The 19,966-nt window shown below is 35.8% G+C and overlaps 2 protein-coding genes across 11 annotated transcripts; both read left to right on the top strand.

Moving 5' to 3' along the window:
• The first annotated feature begins 830 nt into the window (after window positions 1–830).
• LOC104902436 (hypothetical protein) lies at window positions 831–10,554 on the top strand. Of its 10 annotated transcripts, none has more exons than XM_048634291.1 (10): window positions 831–919; window positions 1,002–1,056; window positions 1,206–1,329; window positions 1,409–1,495; window positions 1,616–1,740; window positions 3,111–3,207; window positions 3,314–3,391; window positions 3,488–3,707; window positions 4,054–4,277; window positions 6,831–7,161. In XM_048634291.1, the coding sequence occupies exons 3-10, from the start codon at window positions 1,246–1,248 to the stop codon at window positions 6,873–6,875; spliced, it is 960 nt and encodes a 319-aa protein (XP_048490248.1). In that variant the 5' UTR covers window positions 831–919; window positions 1,002–1,056; window positions 1,206–1,245; the 3' UTR covers window positions 6,876–7,161. The 10 variants fall into 10 exon arrangements, 8 of the variants coding, with proteins under 8 accessions (XP_048490248.1, XP_048490249.1, XP_048490245.1 ...); XM_048634292.2 differs by having other exon boundaries at window positions 837–919; window positions 1,212–1,329; XM_048634290.1 differs by lacking the exon at window positions 6,831–7,161 and adding exons at window positions 6,501–6,569; window positions 10,468–10,554 and having other exon boundaries at window positions 844–1,056.
• LOC104902437 (hypothetical protein) lies at window positions 10,048–17,000 on the top strand. Its single transcript, XM_010690224.3, has 8 exons — window positions 10,048–10,336; window positions 10,468–10,554; window positions 12,470–12,594; window positions 13,364–13,460; window positions 14,161–14,238; window positions 14,387–14,612; window positions 14,738–14,961; window positions 16,668–17,000. The coding sequence occupies exons 1-8, from the start codon at window positions 10,253–10,255 to the stop codon at window positions 16,773–16,775; spliced, it is 1,029 nt and encodes a 342-aa protein (XP_010688526.1). The 5' UTR covers window positions 10,048–10,252; the 3' UTR covers window positions 16,776–17,000.
• The last annotated feature ends 2,966 nt before the right edge of the window (window positions 17,001–19,966 follow it).

The raw sequence follows: 19,966 nt of genomic DNA on the forward strand, positions 1-19,966 counted from the left end.
AATGCAGGGGGATGGGAGGGGTGGTGGGGAGCGCAGATGGGCTGGTGGGGCGTCGATGCGGTGAGGATAGTGGAGGGCGGAGACGTAGTGGTGGTCATGCGCCAATAGTGCGCAGTGACCGGAGGTGGGGCTGAACAGTAAAGCCCACAGACAGCTCGTGGTTTGAGGGGAGAGTGGGAAGGGGGTGAAGATGATGGGGGTGGCAGTGGGTGGGCAAGGGTTGGCAGTGGGTAGGCAAGGGGAGGGAGAGAGGGAAGGGGGTGAGGATGGGGGTTTGGTGGCAGTGGGTGGGCAAGGGGAGGGAGGGGGTGGCAGTAGGTGGGGAAGGGGAGGGGGGATGGGGGTTGGTGGCAGTGGGTGGAAAAGGGGAGGGAGGGGATATTTAAAAAATATTTAATTAAATCACAACGAATTAGAGGAAGACATGTGTGCAATTAACCCATTCTCCTGGTCATCAACCGTTTCAATAGGTCACGGTGTATTGTGAGTGGATTGAGATAAAATGTTGAATTATTAAATAATAATCAAAAGGTTAGATTATTTTGAGCGAACGCCCCAAAGGTTGGATTATTAGAATCAATTTTTCTTATAAAAAATAATATTTATGACGCACTGACACATGTCCACAAATGGTTGACTTAAATAATAAGATGACCATTCATAATTTGTGTTATAGGATGATCCATCATGAATTGAGTCATAGAATGACCCAAATACAAACATTAAAAAACACAATCTCATGTTTTTTTTAGTAAGTTTCATAACTCAAATTGATGAAAAAAAACCATTAGTAATAAAATTATGACTCAACTATAATCATGGTAAAGTCCTTTTTCTTGAGTTTCAACCAAACAAGCTTTAAGCTTTAAACCAATATGGATACAAAAATAGAAGTTACTGCATAATATCACCTAAAATGGTGAAATCACTTCCATTACTACTTTTATACATCTTGTTTTCTGTTTTCTTGTCTGGGTTGTCTGAATTCTCTGCATTTGCAGACTTTGAGGCTCTTTCAATCAATACCCATCTAAATTTACATTCAAATTTTAGCAGGTGCGTCTTTTCTGTAATCAATTCTTGTAATTTATTTGCATCCCTTCCCCCCTTTTCAAGGATTTAGGGACTTTTTCAATTGTAATGTGAATTATCCCAAATATTAAAATGCAGTATGATTAACTCATTTTATATGCATTAACTTATAGTTACAGCAGGAAAGCAGCTGAAGTTCTGGGAAGAAGTACCATGTTTACAGTTCTTAAAGAAGAGTTCACATTTCCTGTTGATTCTCGACCATTTAACAACTGTCACGCTTCCACCATTGTTGAGGTCTAATCTTTAGGTTGTTTAATGATTTGATAAATTGATCTTGCTGTAGAACTTTGTAGCTGAAATTAGAGTTTTGTAGGCTGAAAATGACCATTTTCTGGTTGCTTATTTTGGGGGAACTGAGGAAGGAGCGCCTGATGTTAAGATTTGGTTGCAAAGATATAAGGTAATAATATTGCAATTACAGTGTGAAGTTGCGAGCTTTAAATGAAAAAGGAAAAGAAGGTTTAGAGATTGTTTGGAATTAAAATTGTTGACTGTTTCAAGCATTTTGATCTGGTTGTAGGATGGTTGTTGGAGTTCTCCTATTGTTGTTGATGCAGAACCTTCTGTTCCAATGTGGAATCCTGTACTTTTTAAAGCATGCAATCAGTTGCTTCTGTTTTATAGAGTTGGTCATAGCGTTCAGAAGTAAGTTCCACCCCTTTAATTATGTTTGCTGGATATCATTCTTGCTCATAGGACCCCAGATTAGGTCTTTATAGTTCGAGTTTGTTACGTACAAATGCGTCGAACTTGGGAAGTTTTCTATTTCCTGTGCCTCAAGTTCTTATTGTTTTTTTTCCATTTAGCCTCTACATATATAGTTTACAGACGTTGTCGAAATTTTATGTTTCTATATGGGGCTATCGCTTTTACATTATCGTTTTAGTCACTTCTTAAGGTAAAAAGGAAAATGTCAAAGGAGTAGTTGTTAGCCTTTGATTATGTTTGCTGTATATCATTCTTGCTTATAGGATCGTAAATTCTGCCTTCATAGTTTGACTTATTACGTACAAATGCGTCAAACGTAGGATGTATTCTATTTCATGTTTCCCAAATTCCATCATCTTTCCACTTAGCCAATTACTCTGGCCTCTAAATATATAGTTTGGTGTTGCCGAAGTTTTACATTTCTTATATGGATTGTCTCTTTTACATTGTCGTTTTATTCACTTCTAAAGGGAAAACGAAAAATGTCAGGAGTAGTTGTTACTTTTTAGACTTACCCTTAAGAAGGAACCATCAACAAACTTTGATGAAAAAGACCAAGAGCAGCAAATACAAGATTATTAATCTTAAGATCTTCACCATCTCCAATAAATTCTTCTTCTTATAAGTTGAATCCATGCTAGATTATCTATAGTTTCTTACCACCTATTTTGCACCCTAAAACCACATCACCTTGGATTCATCACCAAAGACCTCAGTTACAAACTGGTGTATACAATGAGATGGTGATGTAGTTAATCTTAATAATCCTGCATCTGATGGACTAAGAAACTAAGTCATCTGACATCCCACTGAAGTCGCCTTATAGTAGTATATGACTAACAGGCATGCATCTTTATATAGGTCACCCCTAGAAGTTACTCTTGTCCCATTAATAACCATCATTGTCTCACCTGACCTCTATATCATGCAAGACCTGCTCACATGCTCCTTGTGAATTCGAGTAATCTTACCTAAAAATTGAGTGGTGTCTTCTCTCATGCAGCCTTTTGTATAACATTGTCTTGCTGTTAAGATCCTATATTTGCATCAAACCTTCAGCAAACTGACTATAAAGCTGCTGAAATAATTGTTCGCTAGATAGTCTTACTAACTAACCAATTTTAGTTAAAAACTAGAACAAGCAATTTTCACTTTGCTGGCAGGAAACGTTTTTTCTTGCATCTTTCTGTAGTAGATAAGAATGCTTAGTACATTGAGTTTGTTGGGATCATCCAAGGTAGCCGACAGTGTTTATGTTTACTATGATTGTTGTACTTATGCTTGTTGCATGATAAATTAAACTTCAGTTGGACTGGATGTATGAAGCGTTCATTTGATGGAGGTTACACTTGGGCAGATAGAGAACAACTTCCTCCTGGTGTATTAGGACCAATAAAAAACAAGGTTTAAGAATTCGTCCCTGACACTTTTTTCTTGTTCCCATTACGATATCTTTACCTAGTATGAATGTGAATCACTTAATTTTCTTATTTCTTTGTCCCCGGTTCAGCCCATTTTGCTGGATGATGGGCAGATGATATGTGGGTCCTCTGTAGAAAGCTGGAACTCTTGGGGGGCTTGGGTGGAGGTCTGGCGTTCTAAGACCTTATAGAAACTTTAATATGCTAAGTGATCATATTAGCTTTGCCTTGATTATGCCTCTTTTGTGCTCGTTCTTCCCCAGGTAACATCTGATTTAGGTAAAACTTGGAAAAAAAAGGGACCAATATACATCCCTGGCGAGGGTCTGAGTGTGATTCAACCTGTACCTTACCAGACAGCCAATGGGAGTTTACGGGTTCTCTTAAGATCCGCTGTGGGCAGTGTTTGCATGTCTGAATCTCTAGATGGCGGCCGTAGCTGGAGCTATGCACAACCAACTCAACTCCCAAATCCTAATTCAGGTTGCAACAAGAAAGCATTTCCATAGTAGGGGTCTATTTAAGTCTTTCGGCAGCAATTTATCAATTTTTGTGAACCATTGGTTAAATGACTCTGTGAGTCTGAGTAACATAGCTATACTTGCAGGCTTGCAGCTGTTGAAAAACCCTTGATCGAAAGTATATTAAGATGTATACCTTACATTCTGTAAGAGAGTAATATGCATCTTAATCTATTTTCTGTCAACCTTTGAACTTGTAAGTTCACACTGTCCAGATAAAGAAAAATCATCCTCTTAAGAATGCTAGGTTCTCCGTGTAATTTGATTGGTTCTCCGCTTACTCAAACCAGAAATTTTACATTAACTAGGAATTGATGGGGTGAAGTTGAACGATGGTCGTCTTGTACTTGCTTACAACATTGATTCTAGGGGATTACTCAAGGTTGCTGTCTCGTGTGACGATGGTGACTCATGGCTTGATGCTTTGACGCTTGAGGATTCTTCAGAGATGGAGTTCTCTTATCCAGCTGTCATCCAGGCCAGCGATGGATCAGTCCACATCACTTACACTTACAAAAGGACACAAATTAAGGTATAGAGTATTTCTTTCTTTCATGCATAGCCTCTGTTTGTTGAATCATGGATGGAATATCCAAATAGCTGCACAAGAAATGCTAAAGAGAAAAGGAAAAATACAAATGGAAGGGAGAGGATGGATGAAAGAAGAGAAAGTTAAGAAATAAGTGGGAAATGTAGCATTTCTTTATTTAGAAAGGTAAACCTTGACACCTCGTTTGGTTAGTGGTTATAAATAGTAGTAATTGTTAGATGTGATCAATGAGAGAACCGGATATCCCACTCCAAGGCACGGAAACTACGGTTTCCTATTAGTTTAATTTCGCCCCTCTAGGATCACCGGGTTATCACGAAATAACTAATGAGATACAATGGAGAGAAACGATCCACTTAGATGATCTTCTAAGTGAATCAACAAGAACTTGTGTGTTTAGTGTATGTGAAGAACACTCAAGAGAAGGTTGCAAGGTTTCTCTTAAGCAAAGCAAGAAGACTTTTAGAGTATAGAAAATCTGATTTTCTTCTAACCCTTTACTCATAGGAATCCCAAGGTTTATATAAGAAGAAATAAACCTTTCATTGACTAGAGTAGTTAATCCCATAACCCCCATTTTAATCACCCATCAAAGGCCTTTAATCTAGTGATTCAAGGACCTTAAAGGTCATTAAAATGAGACCATAACATCACAACGGATATAAACCGTCAAGGCATCTTTTCACGTTCCAAGGCAGAAGGCAGGTCGCGACTCGCGAAGGAGCTCGCGAGTCGCGAGGCGCTGGTCGCGACTCGCAACGCCTGTCGCGACTCGCGACGGCCCTTCTGTCTCCCTTGGTTTATCAACGTGATTTTGCCACTTGATGTACTCTAATCTTTTGCATACTAGACCTCCTCCTCTTCTAGTACATTCCCATATGAGTCTCAAACCCATTACCCTATAAATGTTCCAACAGTAATGATAATGTATTGTTTAATGTAAATTTGTACAGAAATTCTAATTTCAATATCCATGGGCCATGGTAATGGAACTTCATCACAAAACATAGGTTTTTCTTTATAAATTTCCATTACCACCCATTACCACCTTATCAAGTGGTAATGGATGGCAATGAATTTTCAGGAAGAAAGGGATATTTTAAGATGAAATAACATTACTATGGTCTATGGGTGATGTCATGAGATTTCTTTTACAAATTTATCACCAATGGCATTATTATTACCACTATTTATGACCACTAACCAAGTGAGCCGTGAGAGAATTATTTTCCACCTTCTACAAACCAAAGAACATAAAACATGAACCACCTTTCTAGGAGAATATTTTCTCGCGACTAAATACTCTCTTAGTATTGTTGCAGTGTTCTTCCTAACAATTGTGCTAGTTTGCTGATTAGATTTTCTATTTCAAAATAAGTGCCAATGTTGGGACCCGTGGCATTATGCGGGTTGAGATTTGTTACAAAAATTATTATATATCCTTATTAACTTACAAAATACTTTGCATAATAATTGAAAAAGTCATTGAATAGTACAACCATTTATCAAAATTAATGGAAAGAGTATATGTGATTAGTAATTAAAAATACTTTTTGTATTCTCTAAAGATTCTTATATACTATAATTACCTATATCAAATAAAAATAGAAGTATTATACTAACCTCCATTTCTAAATAAGTACAACAGTTTGACTTTCACACTTGTCTATGCACAACTTTGACCATTAGTATCTCTAATCATGTATCTGTAAAAGTTATAAAAAACTTGATATTATGAAATTATTTATTGAAATAAATCCAACATCTTATTTGATCATTATTATTTTTATATATTAGTAAAATATAAGGTCAAAGTGAGGTGTATGAATAGTGCAAAAGTCAAAGTGTTGAATTAAAAAAGAAACTGAGGAAGTATATGGCTGGATGTATCAAATATTTTCCATAGATTTAATACAAATATACAATAACCTAAAAAAAATCAGGGATAGTGTTGATTCCTTGGTGAATCTATTAGTATTCAGTGTGATTATCACTTTTCAATAGTAACATATTGTGTTCAATATTGATACTTCAAGGGTACTTTATTAGATTAAGAAGGGTTTGTATCTAGCTATCTATGTTGTTTTTCGAATTGATGAGCCACGCAAATTACAGGACAATAGGTACTCTTAATATTAGATCATTTGAGACCTTCAGTTGGTGTATCTAGCTAAACCTTGGTCTTGTAACTCTTGTTTTATCCAGCATGTTGTTCTTCAACTCAATTGATGCGGTGAACCTTATATCTGCGGCAACCACTGCATGACAACTCAGGTATCTAATCTTATTAATTGAATGGTGAATGTTACTAAAACAATATGTTAAAAGATAGATTTTGTCAGACATGCACATCTGCTAGTTTGGATGTCAGCTAGTCAGCTGCCTTTGTCTGTATCTGCTGCTTGTAAAGTTTGCACCTCCAAATTAGAGATAATTTGTGTATTTTGTTGAGATCAAGTACAAATTGCTTCTTTTATGAAATTAAATTTTAGTATGGCAAGAAGAAAGAACCTAAAGGACTGAACATTTTTGTAGGTAGACCCAATCCAGACCCACTTCAGCTCTGAGCTCTGCATGTAGACCCAATCCCCACTTCCAACTTCCAAGAACCACAGCTAATATGGATTATACCTGTGAGGTGAAACCCATACCACCTGTACCAATTACTAAATTGTAATCTTTGTTGCATACAAGAGAATGGGAAACTTAATGTGTTGGTGTAGCTGTGATTATTCCTTTCATTTCATGCACGTCTGTGAAATGTTTCACCTGAATGGACATTTGACACTGTTTTGGAAAACCACTAAAATTTTCACACGATTGAACATTTTATCGTGTCTAATACGAGTACTCAGATTCGAGCAAACATAGAGCTATGTCACTCTCGAATATTCCACTAAGGGTGCTTATCGAGCGGATCAATCACTACTGACTTGTGTTTGACTTGTGCTTGACTCGACTTGTTAAGGTATCGAGTCGAGCTATTTCTTATCGAGCTTGAAGCTCTCTACCTCACCTTGAATACTTAATATTTCGAGTCAAGTTTAAGTTTCTCGCCGGCAGATATGCTTGATTAGTTTTCTTAAATTATTCGCAATAAAATTTCCTTTGTTTTTTTATTAGTTTATTACATTATGCATTTAATGTAGTTGTAAAGATCTTAATATTAACAGTCATTTCAAGTAACTTACATATAATCAGTTTAGTAATTTATTCTAAAAATAGTTGAGTTTTAAAATATAGTAGTATAATATAATGATTAAAAATTTATCAAGGAGCTCACAAGCTTAAAATCGAGTTTAGACTAGCTCAGCCCGACTCGTTATGTATCGAGTTGAGTTCGAGCTCGACTCGAACGTTGACGAGCTAAGATTGAGTTCTCATGAGTTGCTCGATTCAATTAATTATCTTATTCTTGACAATCCAATATGGGTATGTATGTACAATTATTTTGACATTTCATTTTGGAATAGTTTCCATAGTAATAGTCATAAAATAATCGACTCAGATATTTCGAATTGTACCGGTATTGAAGACGAGTACAAATTTCGTGTAAACATAGACATAGAGTATCATATATTTCTATGTGACTTGTCTGTCGCTACAAGGTACATCCCTACAAGTGTTGTAACTTATATCACAATATAAGTGCCTCAGTGGTAGTCATAGAGCTGGCCACGGGCCGTGCTGGGCCTGACCACGGGCCAGGCCCACGGGCTGAAGTGGAATACGGGTCGGGCCAGCCCCGTGTCCCATCAAACTCGTGCCGTGCCGGGCCGGGCTGAAATTGTGGGAAACTTGTCCATGGCCCGGCTCGTGCTCACCACGGGCCTGGTCCGAAAATCACAGTTTTTGAAAAAAAAAAAAATTCAGGCTCACGGGCCCGGGCCGAAATCTAAAATCTGCAAACGTGCAAGGCCCACGGCCCATGTTATGGCCAGCGGGCCGGGCCCATAGCGGGCTCGGCCGAAAACGGGCCGGGCTCGGGCAGCCCGCGGGCCAGCCCGGCCCATGGCCACCTTTAGTGGTAGAGGTGGGCATGGGCCAGGCCGGCACGAGCCTAATCGAGGCCCGGCCCGGCCTGTTGTCCACTACGTGGGCCGGGGGCCTGTCACTATCAAGAAATTTTATTTCAGGCCCGCACCGACACGAGCCCGCGGGTCGAACGCTCCTTTCCTTTTTTTAGCCTAAAACTGTCAAAAATACAAAAAAAAACCAACATAAAACATGGACCAGGCTCGAAGGAAGCACGAGCCCGGCCCGTGGAGAAATTTTGAAAATTTCATCCCCGACCCGCCACTCATGGGCCCGGGCCCGGCCCGCCATTTACCCAAGCCCTCGGGCCGAGCCTGTGAACAGGCCATGCCCACCTCTACTCAATGGTGTATAAATCTCCGATAGTCAGTTACATTCAACCTACAAAGTAGCAACTTCATTGTTTTTTTATTATATATATATATATATATATATATATATATATATATATATATATATATATATATATATATACATATACATATATATACATACATATACATATACATACATATACATATACATATACATATACATATACATATACATATACATATACATACATATACATATACATACATATACATATACATACATATATATATGTATATATATGTATATATATGTATATATATGTATATATATATATATATATATATAAAGACGCGTGTGGAATTATTGGAGATCGTCACCTATCATCTGAATGTATACATTGATATGGACTCGTGTGGTTTAATTATATTTATTAAAAAACTAATTATATACAATGACTTGAGATTGCCCGAGCTAACAACTAACTTATATTTCGCTATAATATAAGATGTATGTTTAGCAATTAACCCAGGCCAAAACACGTGCTTATAAAAATCGTAACAATAATTCTCAAAGAACTCAGGATGGATTATGCCTTTTCATATTTATTCTAAACCCATTTAGTTATTAGGATTTGAAACATGACTTTTGAAATGACATGTGAGAGTTTATCACTAATCCACTACAATATCAATGTTTAATTTTTTGAAGTAAAATATAATAAAGTTTTATAATTATATGTAATTATAAAAACATGTAGACAAATTTTTTGAATCTTTAACATTTCTATTAAATAACATTCTCTTACCCAAATTTCATTGAAATTGTTATTTTTATTCGAATTTCTTATATTTTTTTTTGAAAAACATATCATGTCATAACATACATTTTCTAATCTCGCACTAGACAGAGTATTTCGAAAAGCTAATGATATCAATTAAAAAAATTATGAATAATAATACATTTGTCAATTTTAATTGACCCGAGGCATCGTCTACACCAAAATACTAGTATAAAATCCAAAACACGTGCTTATAACACTCAACAATAATAATTCTTAAAGAACTCATGGTGGATTATGTCTTTTCATCTTTATTCTAAACTTTAATTAAAGCTAGATAATGATTCTCACCATGATATTCTATGAGTCAATAATTTAACTTATTTTAATCAAAAAGGGGAAGCCATGATAAATTTTTTAACAAGATAATATCCTACCCAAGATACCATAGAGATAGTACTTCTTTCTTTTTTTTTTTTTTTTTTTTTTTGAGGGGAACACCTCACCATAGAGTGATAGAGATAGTAGTTGGGACCCATAGGGAGTGCTCTTAGACAAATGCGTAAAAAAACCCTTTAGATAAAAATGAAAAATGCTTCAAAGTCCAAACATACAAAAGCTAGAATATAGTAAAATATAAAATGACCAGGGTCCACATGAAACATAGTAGTAGTCGCTACTCGCTAGTGTCTATATATCATACTTGATCATATCATCTCCATCCACAAAACCATCTCAAAGCAACAACGAACTCTGTCTGTGTCTGATATTGTGATACAAGTGAAGAAGATTGACAAAATAAGATTAAATTAGGAGACAGGAGTACACCATGGTGACGATAGTGAAAGAAGAGTTTACATTTCCAAAAGAATCTCGTCCATTCAACAACTGTCACGTTTCTACCATTGTTGAGGTGATTATTAATTTTTTATTGCTGAAATTATTAAAATGGTTTTGCATGTTTCTACCAAGGTTAGTTTAAGCGGATTACCTTTGAATTTTGATTGTTATAATGAAGAGAATAATTAAGAATTGTTTTTGTAGGTTGACAAAAATGAATTTTTGGTGGCTTATTGGGGCGGCTCGACGGAAGGAGCATCGGATGTCAAGATTTATACACAACGACTCAAGGTATGTTTTTTATTTGGGTTTTTTGTCCCAAACTACCTTTAACTTTCATGTTTTTGCGAGAAACTACCTTATAAAAATTTTATTGTCCTAAACTACCTTACTTTTAACATTTTGTTGTTGACAGCTACCTTATGCCGGTTTCCGGGGTAGACTTTTTTTTCCGATCATTTAATATCACATGTTTAGCACCAAATTAAAATTTGGCAAAAATTCTGGGTAAAATTTGATAATTGAGGGAATGAAATTAACTTGTCAGAGAAGAACCAAATTAAAAAAGGTTGAAGAACGAAAAGTAAAAATAATAAAAAAAAATACCTTACCCCATGTTTTGTCTTTGCTGCCACTTGAATTTCTCCAACCACCATACACTATAGTGGATTGATTGCAAGTGTGAAGTAAATGCTTGATGCTGCAATTCCAATTGTTTCACGGGAAAAAAAAAATTAGGTCAATATAAGATGAGAGAGATAGAATGAGAACAAGAAATGGGGAAAATGGGTTTGGGGAATTTTTTTAAAAAAAGTTTATAGAGATCACGTGCTAAGCATGTGATATTAAATGATCGGAAAAAAAAGTCTACGCCGGAAACCGGCATAAGGTAGTTGTCAACAACAAAATGTTAAAAGTAAGGTAGTTTAGGACAATAAAATTTTTATAAGGTAGTTTCTCGCAAAAACATGAAAGTTAAAGGTAGTTTGGGACAAAAAACCCTTTTTATTTTAAAAAAAATTTAGTTTTGTGTTCAACAACTCAAGGTGAATTAAATTAAATTATGAACTCTTATCATTGGCTCATGGACTGATTATTATTTATTTAGAATTGTTTATGTAGAGTGTTTTGGGATTTTTACTATAAGAAATAATATAGTCACGACATATACTTTTAAATATGCAAAATTGACCTCAATACCCTGAATTATAGCGTGGGTACACCACACATCCCTAACTACAACTTATAGTCAGAACACCGTCCGTATCATATAAATGAGATTCGTGAATTTTCACCGGCTATAAGTTGAGTGCTAGACATTGGGAAGCTATAGAAGCGTTTTACTTGATTATAGTTGAACTTCTAAGTAGTTTGTACCAGGTAATCGATGTTGACCATAAACCCTACCATTACCTAAACTCGTATTTGAATTCTTCTTGAAACTTAAAGATAAGCTGCACTCATTGTTTTTATGTGAATTTCAATCTTTCAAGATTTGTGCTTCATTTTGGAAGAAAGTGGAAATTTGGGGAAGTAAGAGGGAATTTGGGGAAGAAAGTCTTTGTCTTCAGTTGAGAAAGAAGAAAATGAAAGCACATACTTTTTTTGTTTAAGTAAAAAAAATTAAGGTTAAAAAAGAAGAAAATAAGATAGGGGAGAGAATTCGGTGAAAATTCTAGGCACCAACCTCATTTATGGTATAGACTACACTGATATTCGTACTTTGGAGTGTTCTGGTTATAAGTCGTATTTGGGGATGTTTGGTGTACTCGCGCTATAGTTCAAGGTGTTGAGGCCAATTTTGCTTTTAAAATATCAACTTTTTATAATTTTGTTTACTTCTCGGAAATTTGCAGATATTAGTGCTTAAAAAATATATATAAAAAGACATGTCGAGAAGTGTTTTAATTTTTGAAACATAGGAAAATATGTATAATTAATTCAAAATATAGACATGTTAGATCTTGTAGATTCATCTAGATATATTCTCAAATTGTTTAATGTTTATAAATTATAATTTGTCTAATAAAAAATATGAAAGGTCAAAGTTTTTTTTTTCTAAGTAAGAAATTTTTATTCAACCAAAAAAACATTTACAAGCTATACATTTCCTTAGGAGGGAAAACCAACTAAAGGTCAAAGTTAGATCTTGGCAAACCTACTTAGTCAATGGTACAACTAATATAAACTGAAATTTGTTGAGCAGCATGGTTCATGGAGCTCACCAGTTGCAATCGACGGAGAAACTTCTGCTACTGTATGGAGTCCTGTACTATGTAAAGCACATAATCAGGTGCTTTTGTTTTTCAGAGTCGGCCCATCCTTTCAAACGTTAGTTTTATTTTATTTTTCTGTCTTTTCATAATCATTTCTTGCTTATAGTAGTACGTATAAGCTTAATTTTTTCTGTCATTCATAGCAGGAAAAATACATTGTTGGATACCAAACAATTCCCTATTTAGTATTTAGTCGAACTTTGTACCTAATGAAAAAGGCTAAATATCAAACTTTAATTTGATGTTTGATAACAAATTTATGGAGTGCAAATTTTTGAATATGTTAATTTATTATACTTTTTGGATGTAATCCTATGTCTTTAATTACTTGTTGCATTATTGTGGAGACAAATATCTAGAAGGGGAGGAAGGGGTAGTGGGGACTGTAACTTTATTACAAAATGATAAATATTTTGGAAATATAGGTAGGAAAATGACAGGCATGAAAGGGAATGTTGATACATTTTGTTGGTCACGGTAAGCAATTAATTAAAGAAATACAGTGTGACTGTGTAGAAAGATATTCGTATGTGAAAAAAATATAGCAAGTAACAGAGGTAGTACAAGATAACTTATGAATGTACAAGATACAAAATTGATTATATATAGATGTACAAACAATTTTTAGATGTACAAAACAAAACTATAGAAGTGCACATACAAAGATAGATATTAGATCTGCAAATTTAGGTCGGGCTCAGAATTCCTGGTTATCCGGTCTCGGTCTTCAAGTACAACATTTCCAGATTCTAGTCCAGCGGTCTGCAAATTTTTAATATTCCGTTGCTTACCATTTTCGTTCGTATGTTTGAACCTAATTTCAGTTGGACCGGATGTATGAGGCGATCATTTGATGGAGGTTTGACCTGGTTGGCGCGAGAACAACTTCCTGCTGGCATTATAGGACCTGTCAAAGATAAGGTTCGAATTAATCCCTTTATCTGCCTCTTTAAGTTTTCTCCAATATAGAGGTAAAATGATGTTGCATTGTTGTGTATTGCTATTCACGTAAACCAGTACATACAACCTAAAGAAACTTATAACAGTAATGTTTACATGAATTTCATTCTATAGGGTTCTAAATACTCAAATAGTCAAACATCTCCAAAATTTTATTTTTATGCTAATAAATTTGAAGATTATTAACAAAATAATGGTCGCTTAATTTGTCCATGTCATATTAATTGCAATATTTGAAGTGGTATACCTCCCGGCACACAACTTAACTTATTAATCAAGTAATTTCTCCATTTCATATTAATTTCTCCTCTATGTATAATAATGTGGTATCGTTCGGGCTAACAACTAGTTACAATAAATATCTTATTAGAAGTGATTTTAACCGATAGGATTGTTATGCAGTATACTTATTAGAAGTGATTTTACTTATTGAAACTTATCTTTGCTGACTTATCTTAACTTTATCTGATACAAAGTACTTAATCTGAAAATTATTGTTGAGTGAACAGAGCTAACTAAACAATATTAGTACTTCTTCCGTCCCTCAATGGCTCAATAGACTTCTCATTGTGAATAGTGTCAAAATTAGAAATGACAAGTTGAGGGTCAAAGTAAGTAACTATTTTGTTATTCTGACATGTATTTTATTTCTCCTATATAGCCTCTTCTACTGAAAAATGGAGATTTGCTATGTGGTTCCTCTGTGCAAAGTTGGAATGCTTGGGCATCTTGGATGGAGGTTAGACAATATAGTATCAAAAAAAATGAACAACCATACATAAACATATAAATCAATTGTGGAATGTTTATCATGTCAGTATGCCACAAAATATTTCAGAAGTTTCAAATACTTGACATAATGAAGCTTTTACCCCATGATGGTTCAGGTGACTCCAGATTTAGGGAAAACATGGACAAGATATGGTCCTATAAGGGTTCCAACACACTCTATGAGTGTTGTTCAACCAGTACCCTACCACGCGAAACAAGGCCATATACGCGCTCTAATGAAATCTCATGAAGATATTGGTCGAATATGCATGTCTGAATCGCGAGATGGTGGATGTACTTGGAGCGATGCAGTGCCCACTCAACTTCCAAATCCTGGTTCAGGTTGTTAAATAACCCCCCCCCCCCCCCCCCAAAAAAAAAAAAAGATGTTAATTCATTGGCTTCTGCAGTCCTGTTTTGTTCATTTTTATGTCTTTTAACTTGAGCTAGTGATATTCATCTGTTAGCAATTGATGCTGTGAAGTTGTTGGATGGCCGCCTTGTGCTAGTTTACAACACTACTTCTAGGGAAATTTTGAAAGTTGGAGTCTCCAATGATGACGGTGATTCGTGGATAGAAACTTTGACACTTGAAAATACTTCAGGATTGGAATTTTCCTACCCTGCCATCATTCAGGATAGTAATGGATTGATCCACATTACTTACACTTACAATAGGACGCATATCAAGGTACATAATATTTATACATAGTCTGTCCATGCACATACATTTACATTTAATTGTCATACTATATTGCTATATGTTAATTTCTTGCACCGGCCTCTCTATTAACTATTGCATGAGTTTATAGGTAAATTTGTACGAATGTCGCATCTCAAAGTCCATAAGGCTTCTTATGGAGATTGATACATTTATGATTTACCCATTGGGTAGACTACCCACTAAAAATAGACAATAAAAAATAATCAACTTGTTAAGTTGTATTTCACTATTTATTAATGTCTCTAGTGGATGGATTACCCCAGGATAGAGAAGGTTTTTTCCACTTATCAAGGGGTAATTGAAACTTGTAGTGAAAGCACTCCTTATGATAGCATGGGACTCCTTTATGAAAAGGAAAGTAGACTAGAATAGCACAATTATATGGGAATTTTGCCATTTCAATTCACACTTTTGATAAATTCTCGGCGATCCCAACTTTGGACTATGTTTTACAAAATTGGTACCAACAGGTTATGAACTTGGTAAGGGTGTGCAAAATGAGATCGGAATTCGGACCACAATCAGAATTCGAGTTTTCGATTTCGGTCCGTTTTCAAACCTTGGATTTTCAGTAAGGACCGGTTAGACTGGAATTTATGTTTTTTAATCCAAAAAAAGTTTATGGGTTAAAAGTTTAGAAAATTGAAAATGTTATCTTCATTCGTAAATATTGAGCACACGTGTTTTCTTTAGGATTATTAGTTTTTATGTATCTAATTCATAAATATGTTTAAGTCTAAGCAAAAATATTATTTTAGAAAATAAAGCAGACCGGTCCAAAAACGATCGAATTGGACAAGAAAAATTCAGGTCCAGTCGGAACTCCCTCTCCTGTCACCACCTCCTCTGCCAATTCCTCCCTTTCCATTTGAAAAAAAAAAGTATTCAGTTGGTCTTGTAAGAGACCGACTACTTTTAGTTTAAAATTAGGCGTGGTTCAAACATGCCACCTTTATTTTTCTAATATAATGACTAGTTTAATCTATTTAGGAACCACTTTATTTTATTTTGTTATCGTTTAATCTATTCATGAATCTCTAACCCATTTAATGACTAGTTTAATCCGTTTAGTGACTAGTTTAATCCCTTCAGTAAGACTAACGAGTTATTTTTTGAAATTGTCTATTGTAGTTCGATAATCAAGAAAACAAAGTAAGGAGAAGAAAAGGGATGACTAGGACAATGTTGAGTTAGAGTGAAATGAAGTGGGCTTATTAGAAAATTTTAATCTTGAATTCGTCTAATTTTATGTTAAAATTAGACTGCCTATTCTAATAATTTGTGAAAATTGTTTTAATCTGACATGTTATAGTTACCCGACTCATTTTTGTAAAACATACCTCAAAAGTGAAACCATTGAGGATTAATCAAGAGTTGGGACTGATATTAGCGGAACATCTGTAGTTGAGATTATTCTTATTAATTTTTTCTTTATAAAAATACTTAAATTTAACACCTTCATTATTCAATACAACACAATAAATATTATTGTCAAGAGTACTCAAGTTACGTAAAATAAGTAAAACTTATTTTCTTTTTGGTGCAAAAAATAAGTAAAAATCTACTCGTGGTTAGGTATAGTAATAATCTTGGTGATTAAAATCAGTATGTATCACTGATCTGGCGTTTGCATCTACTATTATCTACTTATATGATTATGTCTTTTCTCCCAGCATATTGTGCTTCAATCTTCACAGTCTCAAATTGATGGAAGAAACGATCACCAGACTCATGGAAGGCATAGGGGTGGTAGGAACGGTCACTATCACCATCGTTGCTAATAGCTAAATGTGTTAACATTGAGGGATTATATCTTACTCTTGGAGAGCAAAAAGATTAGAGTATATCTGTTGTAGTACCTGTTGATCTTTAACTTTTTTTTTTTTTCTTCTCTTTTGATAATAAATTATGCTCTATTTTTGTTCTGTTGTTACATATATGTGGTTCCGTTGTTACGCCGAAATTTGAAAAACTCGGATATATTAGATATCAAAGTGTTTGGCGGAGACACGTCTCAGTCGTAAGACTAGTTTTAGTTTATGACATTTTTGTATCAGTTTATATCATCATTAGTTATGCATCTATTAGTTCAGTCATATATTTATCATTTTATGAATTAATATCATTTAACAATTTTATTTACATAATCTATCGATATATGAACATATTTGACCAATTTATTAATATTTTTAATCAGTTTACAAATAATTTCAATAAGTTCATAGATACTTTTTATCAGTTTATTGATACTTTTCACCAACTTATAGATACTTTTATTAGTTTACACATGTTTTTACATTTTTTTTAGAAAAAGATTTTATTATTAGTTTTGGATTGATTAATTTATCTCATTATATGAGTCGGTTGTATATACCAATTCAACATATTTTACTTGTAGCGCATTCCACGTAATTCACACGGCCCAAAAAGTTCGGAAATAAGCTTATATAAAAAATGCTTATAAACATAATGAAGATTGGATTGGTTGTGGTGGTGTATTATAGTCCACGACTCTGGGCACTCATGGCTGGGAACCGGTGCTCATGGGGTGCACCCAAGGGATGTGATAGTCCCTTGGAAGGCACACTCGTGCCTTGGAAGGGGCATATGTCACCATTCGAAGGCCTTATGAAGTAGAGCGAGGGCAGTGCCAATCGAGTCAAGGGAAGGCCAAAATGGGCAAGGAAGGAAGGTCCAACTCACCTGGGACCATCCTTAAACAGCCAGGGACCCCCAAGAAGGTCCGGGCCGAAAAAGATCGTCAGATTCGGAGAAGTCAAAAATGGCTTGACAACGAGAAAAAGTGTGGATTATAGTCCACGACTTTGGGAGGCCGAGCACCGGTACTAGATGTCCTACGGAGCAGAGTGAGGGCAGTGCCAAACGAGCCAAGGGAAGGCCAAAGTGGGCAAGGAAGGAAGGTGTGATACACTCGGAGCCATCCTTAGGCACTCTAGGGATCCTAAGAAAGTTTGAGACGAAAAAAGTCATCGGGCTTGAAGAAGGCGGAAAATAGCCTGAAAACGAGAAAAAGCGTGGAATATAGTCCACAACTTCTGGCTCCCACCGGGGGCCGCACACCGTTACTCATGGGGTACATCCAAGGGTTGCGGTGATCCCTATGAAGGTACACTCCTACGATGCCATTCAGAGGCCCTACATAGCAGCACGAGGCCGGTGGTGCTAAGCGAGCAATGGGAAAGCCAAAGTGGCAAGGAAGGAGGGTTCGAGGAACCCGAGGCCATCCATAGGAACCTTGAGGCTCTATAAACGTCGAACACGAAAAAAAGTCGTCGGGTCCGAAAAAGTCGAAAAATGCCCAAAAATGGGAAAGACGTGGATTATAGTCTACGACTTATGGCTCCCATTGGGGCTAGGAATCGGTGCTCATGAGGTCACCCAAGGGTTGTGGTGTTCCCTTGGAAGACACACTTAATCCCTAGATGGGGAATATGATGCCATTTGGAGGTTCTACAGAGCAGGACGAGGACAGTGGCAAGCGAGCCAAAGGAAGACGAAAATGGGTAAAGAAGGAAAGTCTGAGGCTTCCTGAGCCATCCTTAGGCATCCCGAGGCCCCTATGAAGATCTCCGACGAAAAACGCCGTCGGGCCCGGAGAAGTTGAAAAATGTCCCCAAAACGGGAAAAGGAGTGAATTATAGTCTACAACTTGCTTCCATCGGGGCCGGCCACCGGTGCTCATAGGGTTCAGCCACAAGGTGTGCTAGTCCATTAGTACGACACAATCGTGCCCTAGAAGGGGAATACGATACCATCCGAAGGCCCTACGGAGCAAAGCGAGGGTGTTGTCAAGCGAGCCAAGGGAAGGCCAAAGTGGGCAAGGAAAGTGTGAGGCACCCGGGGACATCCTTAGGCATCCTAGAGCCCCTCGGAAAGTCTGGGACAAGCAAAAATTACAAAAAGTTGATATTATGAAAATATACATTGAGACGAATGTAACAAGATTTCACATGACTATATTTTTTCTTTAAGTATAAATCAATAAATATAGTAAAAGTTACACATGTGAATAGTGTCAAAAGTTAAAACTTGTTATTAAAAAAGAAAAGCTAACGGACTCCCCGGGGGAGCTAGATAAAAAATCTTAATTACTCATATTTATATAAAATAATATAATAATGTATGATTTCATTGCAATGCATTTAAATGTTTTGTATTGGAATTAAATGTTTTTTACTTTCCTTTTGAAAAACATTAAATGCTTTGTATTGAAATTATATATTATTCTATTATTTTGTATAAATATGAGTAATTAAGTAGAACGATATATTTTTGGCCTTGTTTGGTTGTATATAGGAAGTCATACTTCCTAGGAAATTATTTTATCCATGTATTTGAAATTCTTAGGAAGTGTAAAATTGTGTTTGGTTGATAATGGGTCTACTTAGCTAGGGGGACCTAGGTAAGTAACTTCCTCCATTTTGGAGGAAGTTCGTTCCCATGATTTTGCCAACCAAACAACTTCATATACTTCTACTTCTTAGGAATTTGCACTTTTTATGATTTGTTTTGTCAATCAAACAAGGTCTTTATCTAGCGCTTCAAGACGTTTCGTTGGTCGGATCATCAAAGAAAAGGAGGAAGTATAATACAAATAGGGAATTCCTGGAATACAGCTCTGTAAAAATATATGGACTTTTTTGTTTTTGAATTAGTGTTTTATGATGTTAAAGTTTCTGGGTCAGTCAGGCTTTTCGGTGAGAATGGCACATTTTTCAAGGTATAGTTAGGTTAAATTTCTTTAGCTTTTTCAGTTAAAGCAAACTTTTGTAACTTGTAAAGTGGAATAGTTCTTTCTCACTCTCTCTCAAAATCTGAGGATAGATTTCCATTCTTACCTTTGCATGGCATGTTGGCATGCTTAATGTCTTGGTTCAAATATTTTAACTTTCAGTAGGAATCTCTGTAGGCATGCCAGTCCTTTTCCATGTTAGGTTATTGTGCTTATTTG

This window comes from Beta vulgaris, chromosome 8, assembly GCF_026745355.1.
Source record: "Beta vulgaris subsp. vulgaris cultivar EL10 chromosome 8, EL10.2, whole genome shotgun sequence".
NCBI lineage: Eukaryota > Viridiplantae > Streptophyta > Magnoliopsida > Caryophyllales > Amaranthaceae > Beta > Beta vulgaris.

What these genes read in the sequence shown, in the direction of transcription:
- LOC104902437 (XM_010690224.3), top strand. Translation starts at nt 10,253, where the DNA reads ATGGTGACGATAGTGAAAGAAGAGTTTACATTTCCAAAAGAATCTCGT. An exon ending in ACGTTTCTACCATTGTTGAG is followed by an intron (nt 10,337 to 10,467) that starts GTGATTATTAAT and finishes TTGTTTTTGTAG; the next exon opens with GTTGACAAAAATGAATTTTT. An exon ending in GTCGGCCCATCCTTTCAAAC is followed by an intron (nt 12,595 to 13,363) that starts GTTAGTTTTATT and finishes ACCTAATTTCAG; the next exon opens with TTGGACCGGATGTATGAGGC.
- LOC104902436 (XM_048634287.1), top strand. Translation starts at nt 917, where the DNA reads ATGGTGAAATCACTTCCATTACTACTTTTATACATCTTGTTTTCTGTT. An exon ending in ACTCCCAAATCCTAATTCAG is followed by an intron (nt 3,708 to 4,053) that starts GTTGCAACAAGA and finishes TACATTAACTAG; the next exon opens with GAATTGATGGGGTGAAGTTG. An exon ending in ACAAAAGGACACAAATTAAG is followed by an intron (nt 4,278 to 6,830) that starts GTATAGAGTATT and finishes ACATTTTTGTAG; the next exon opens with GTAGACCCAATCCAGACCCA.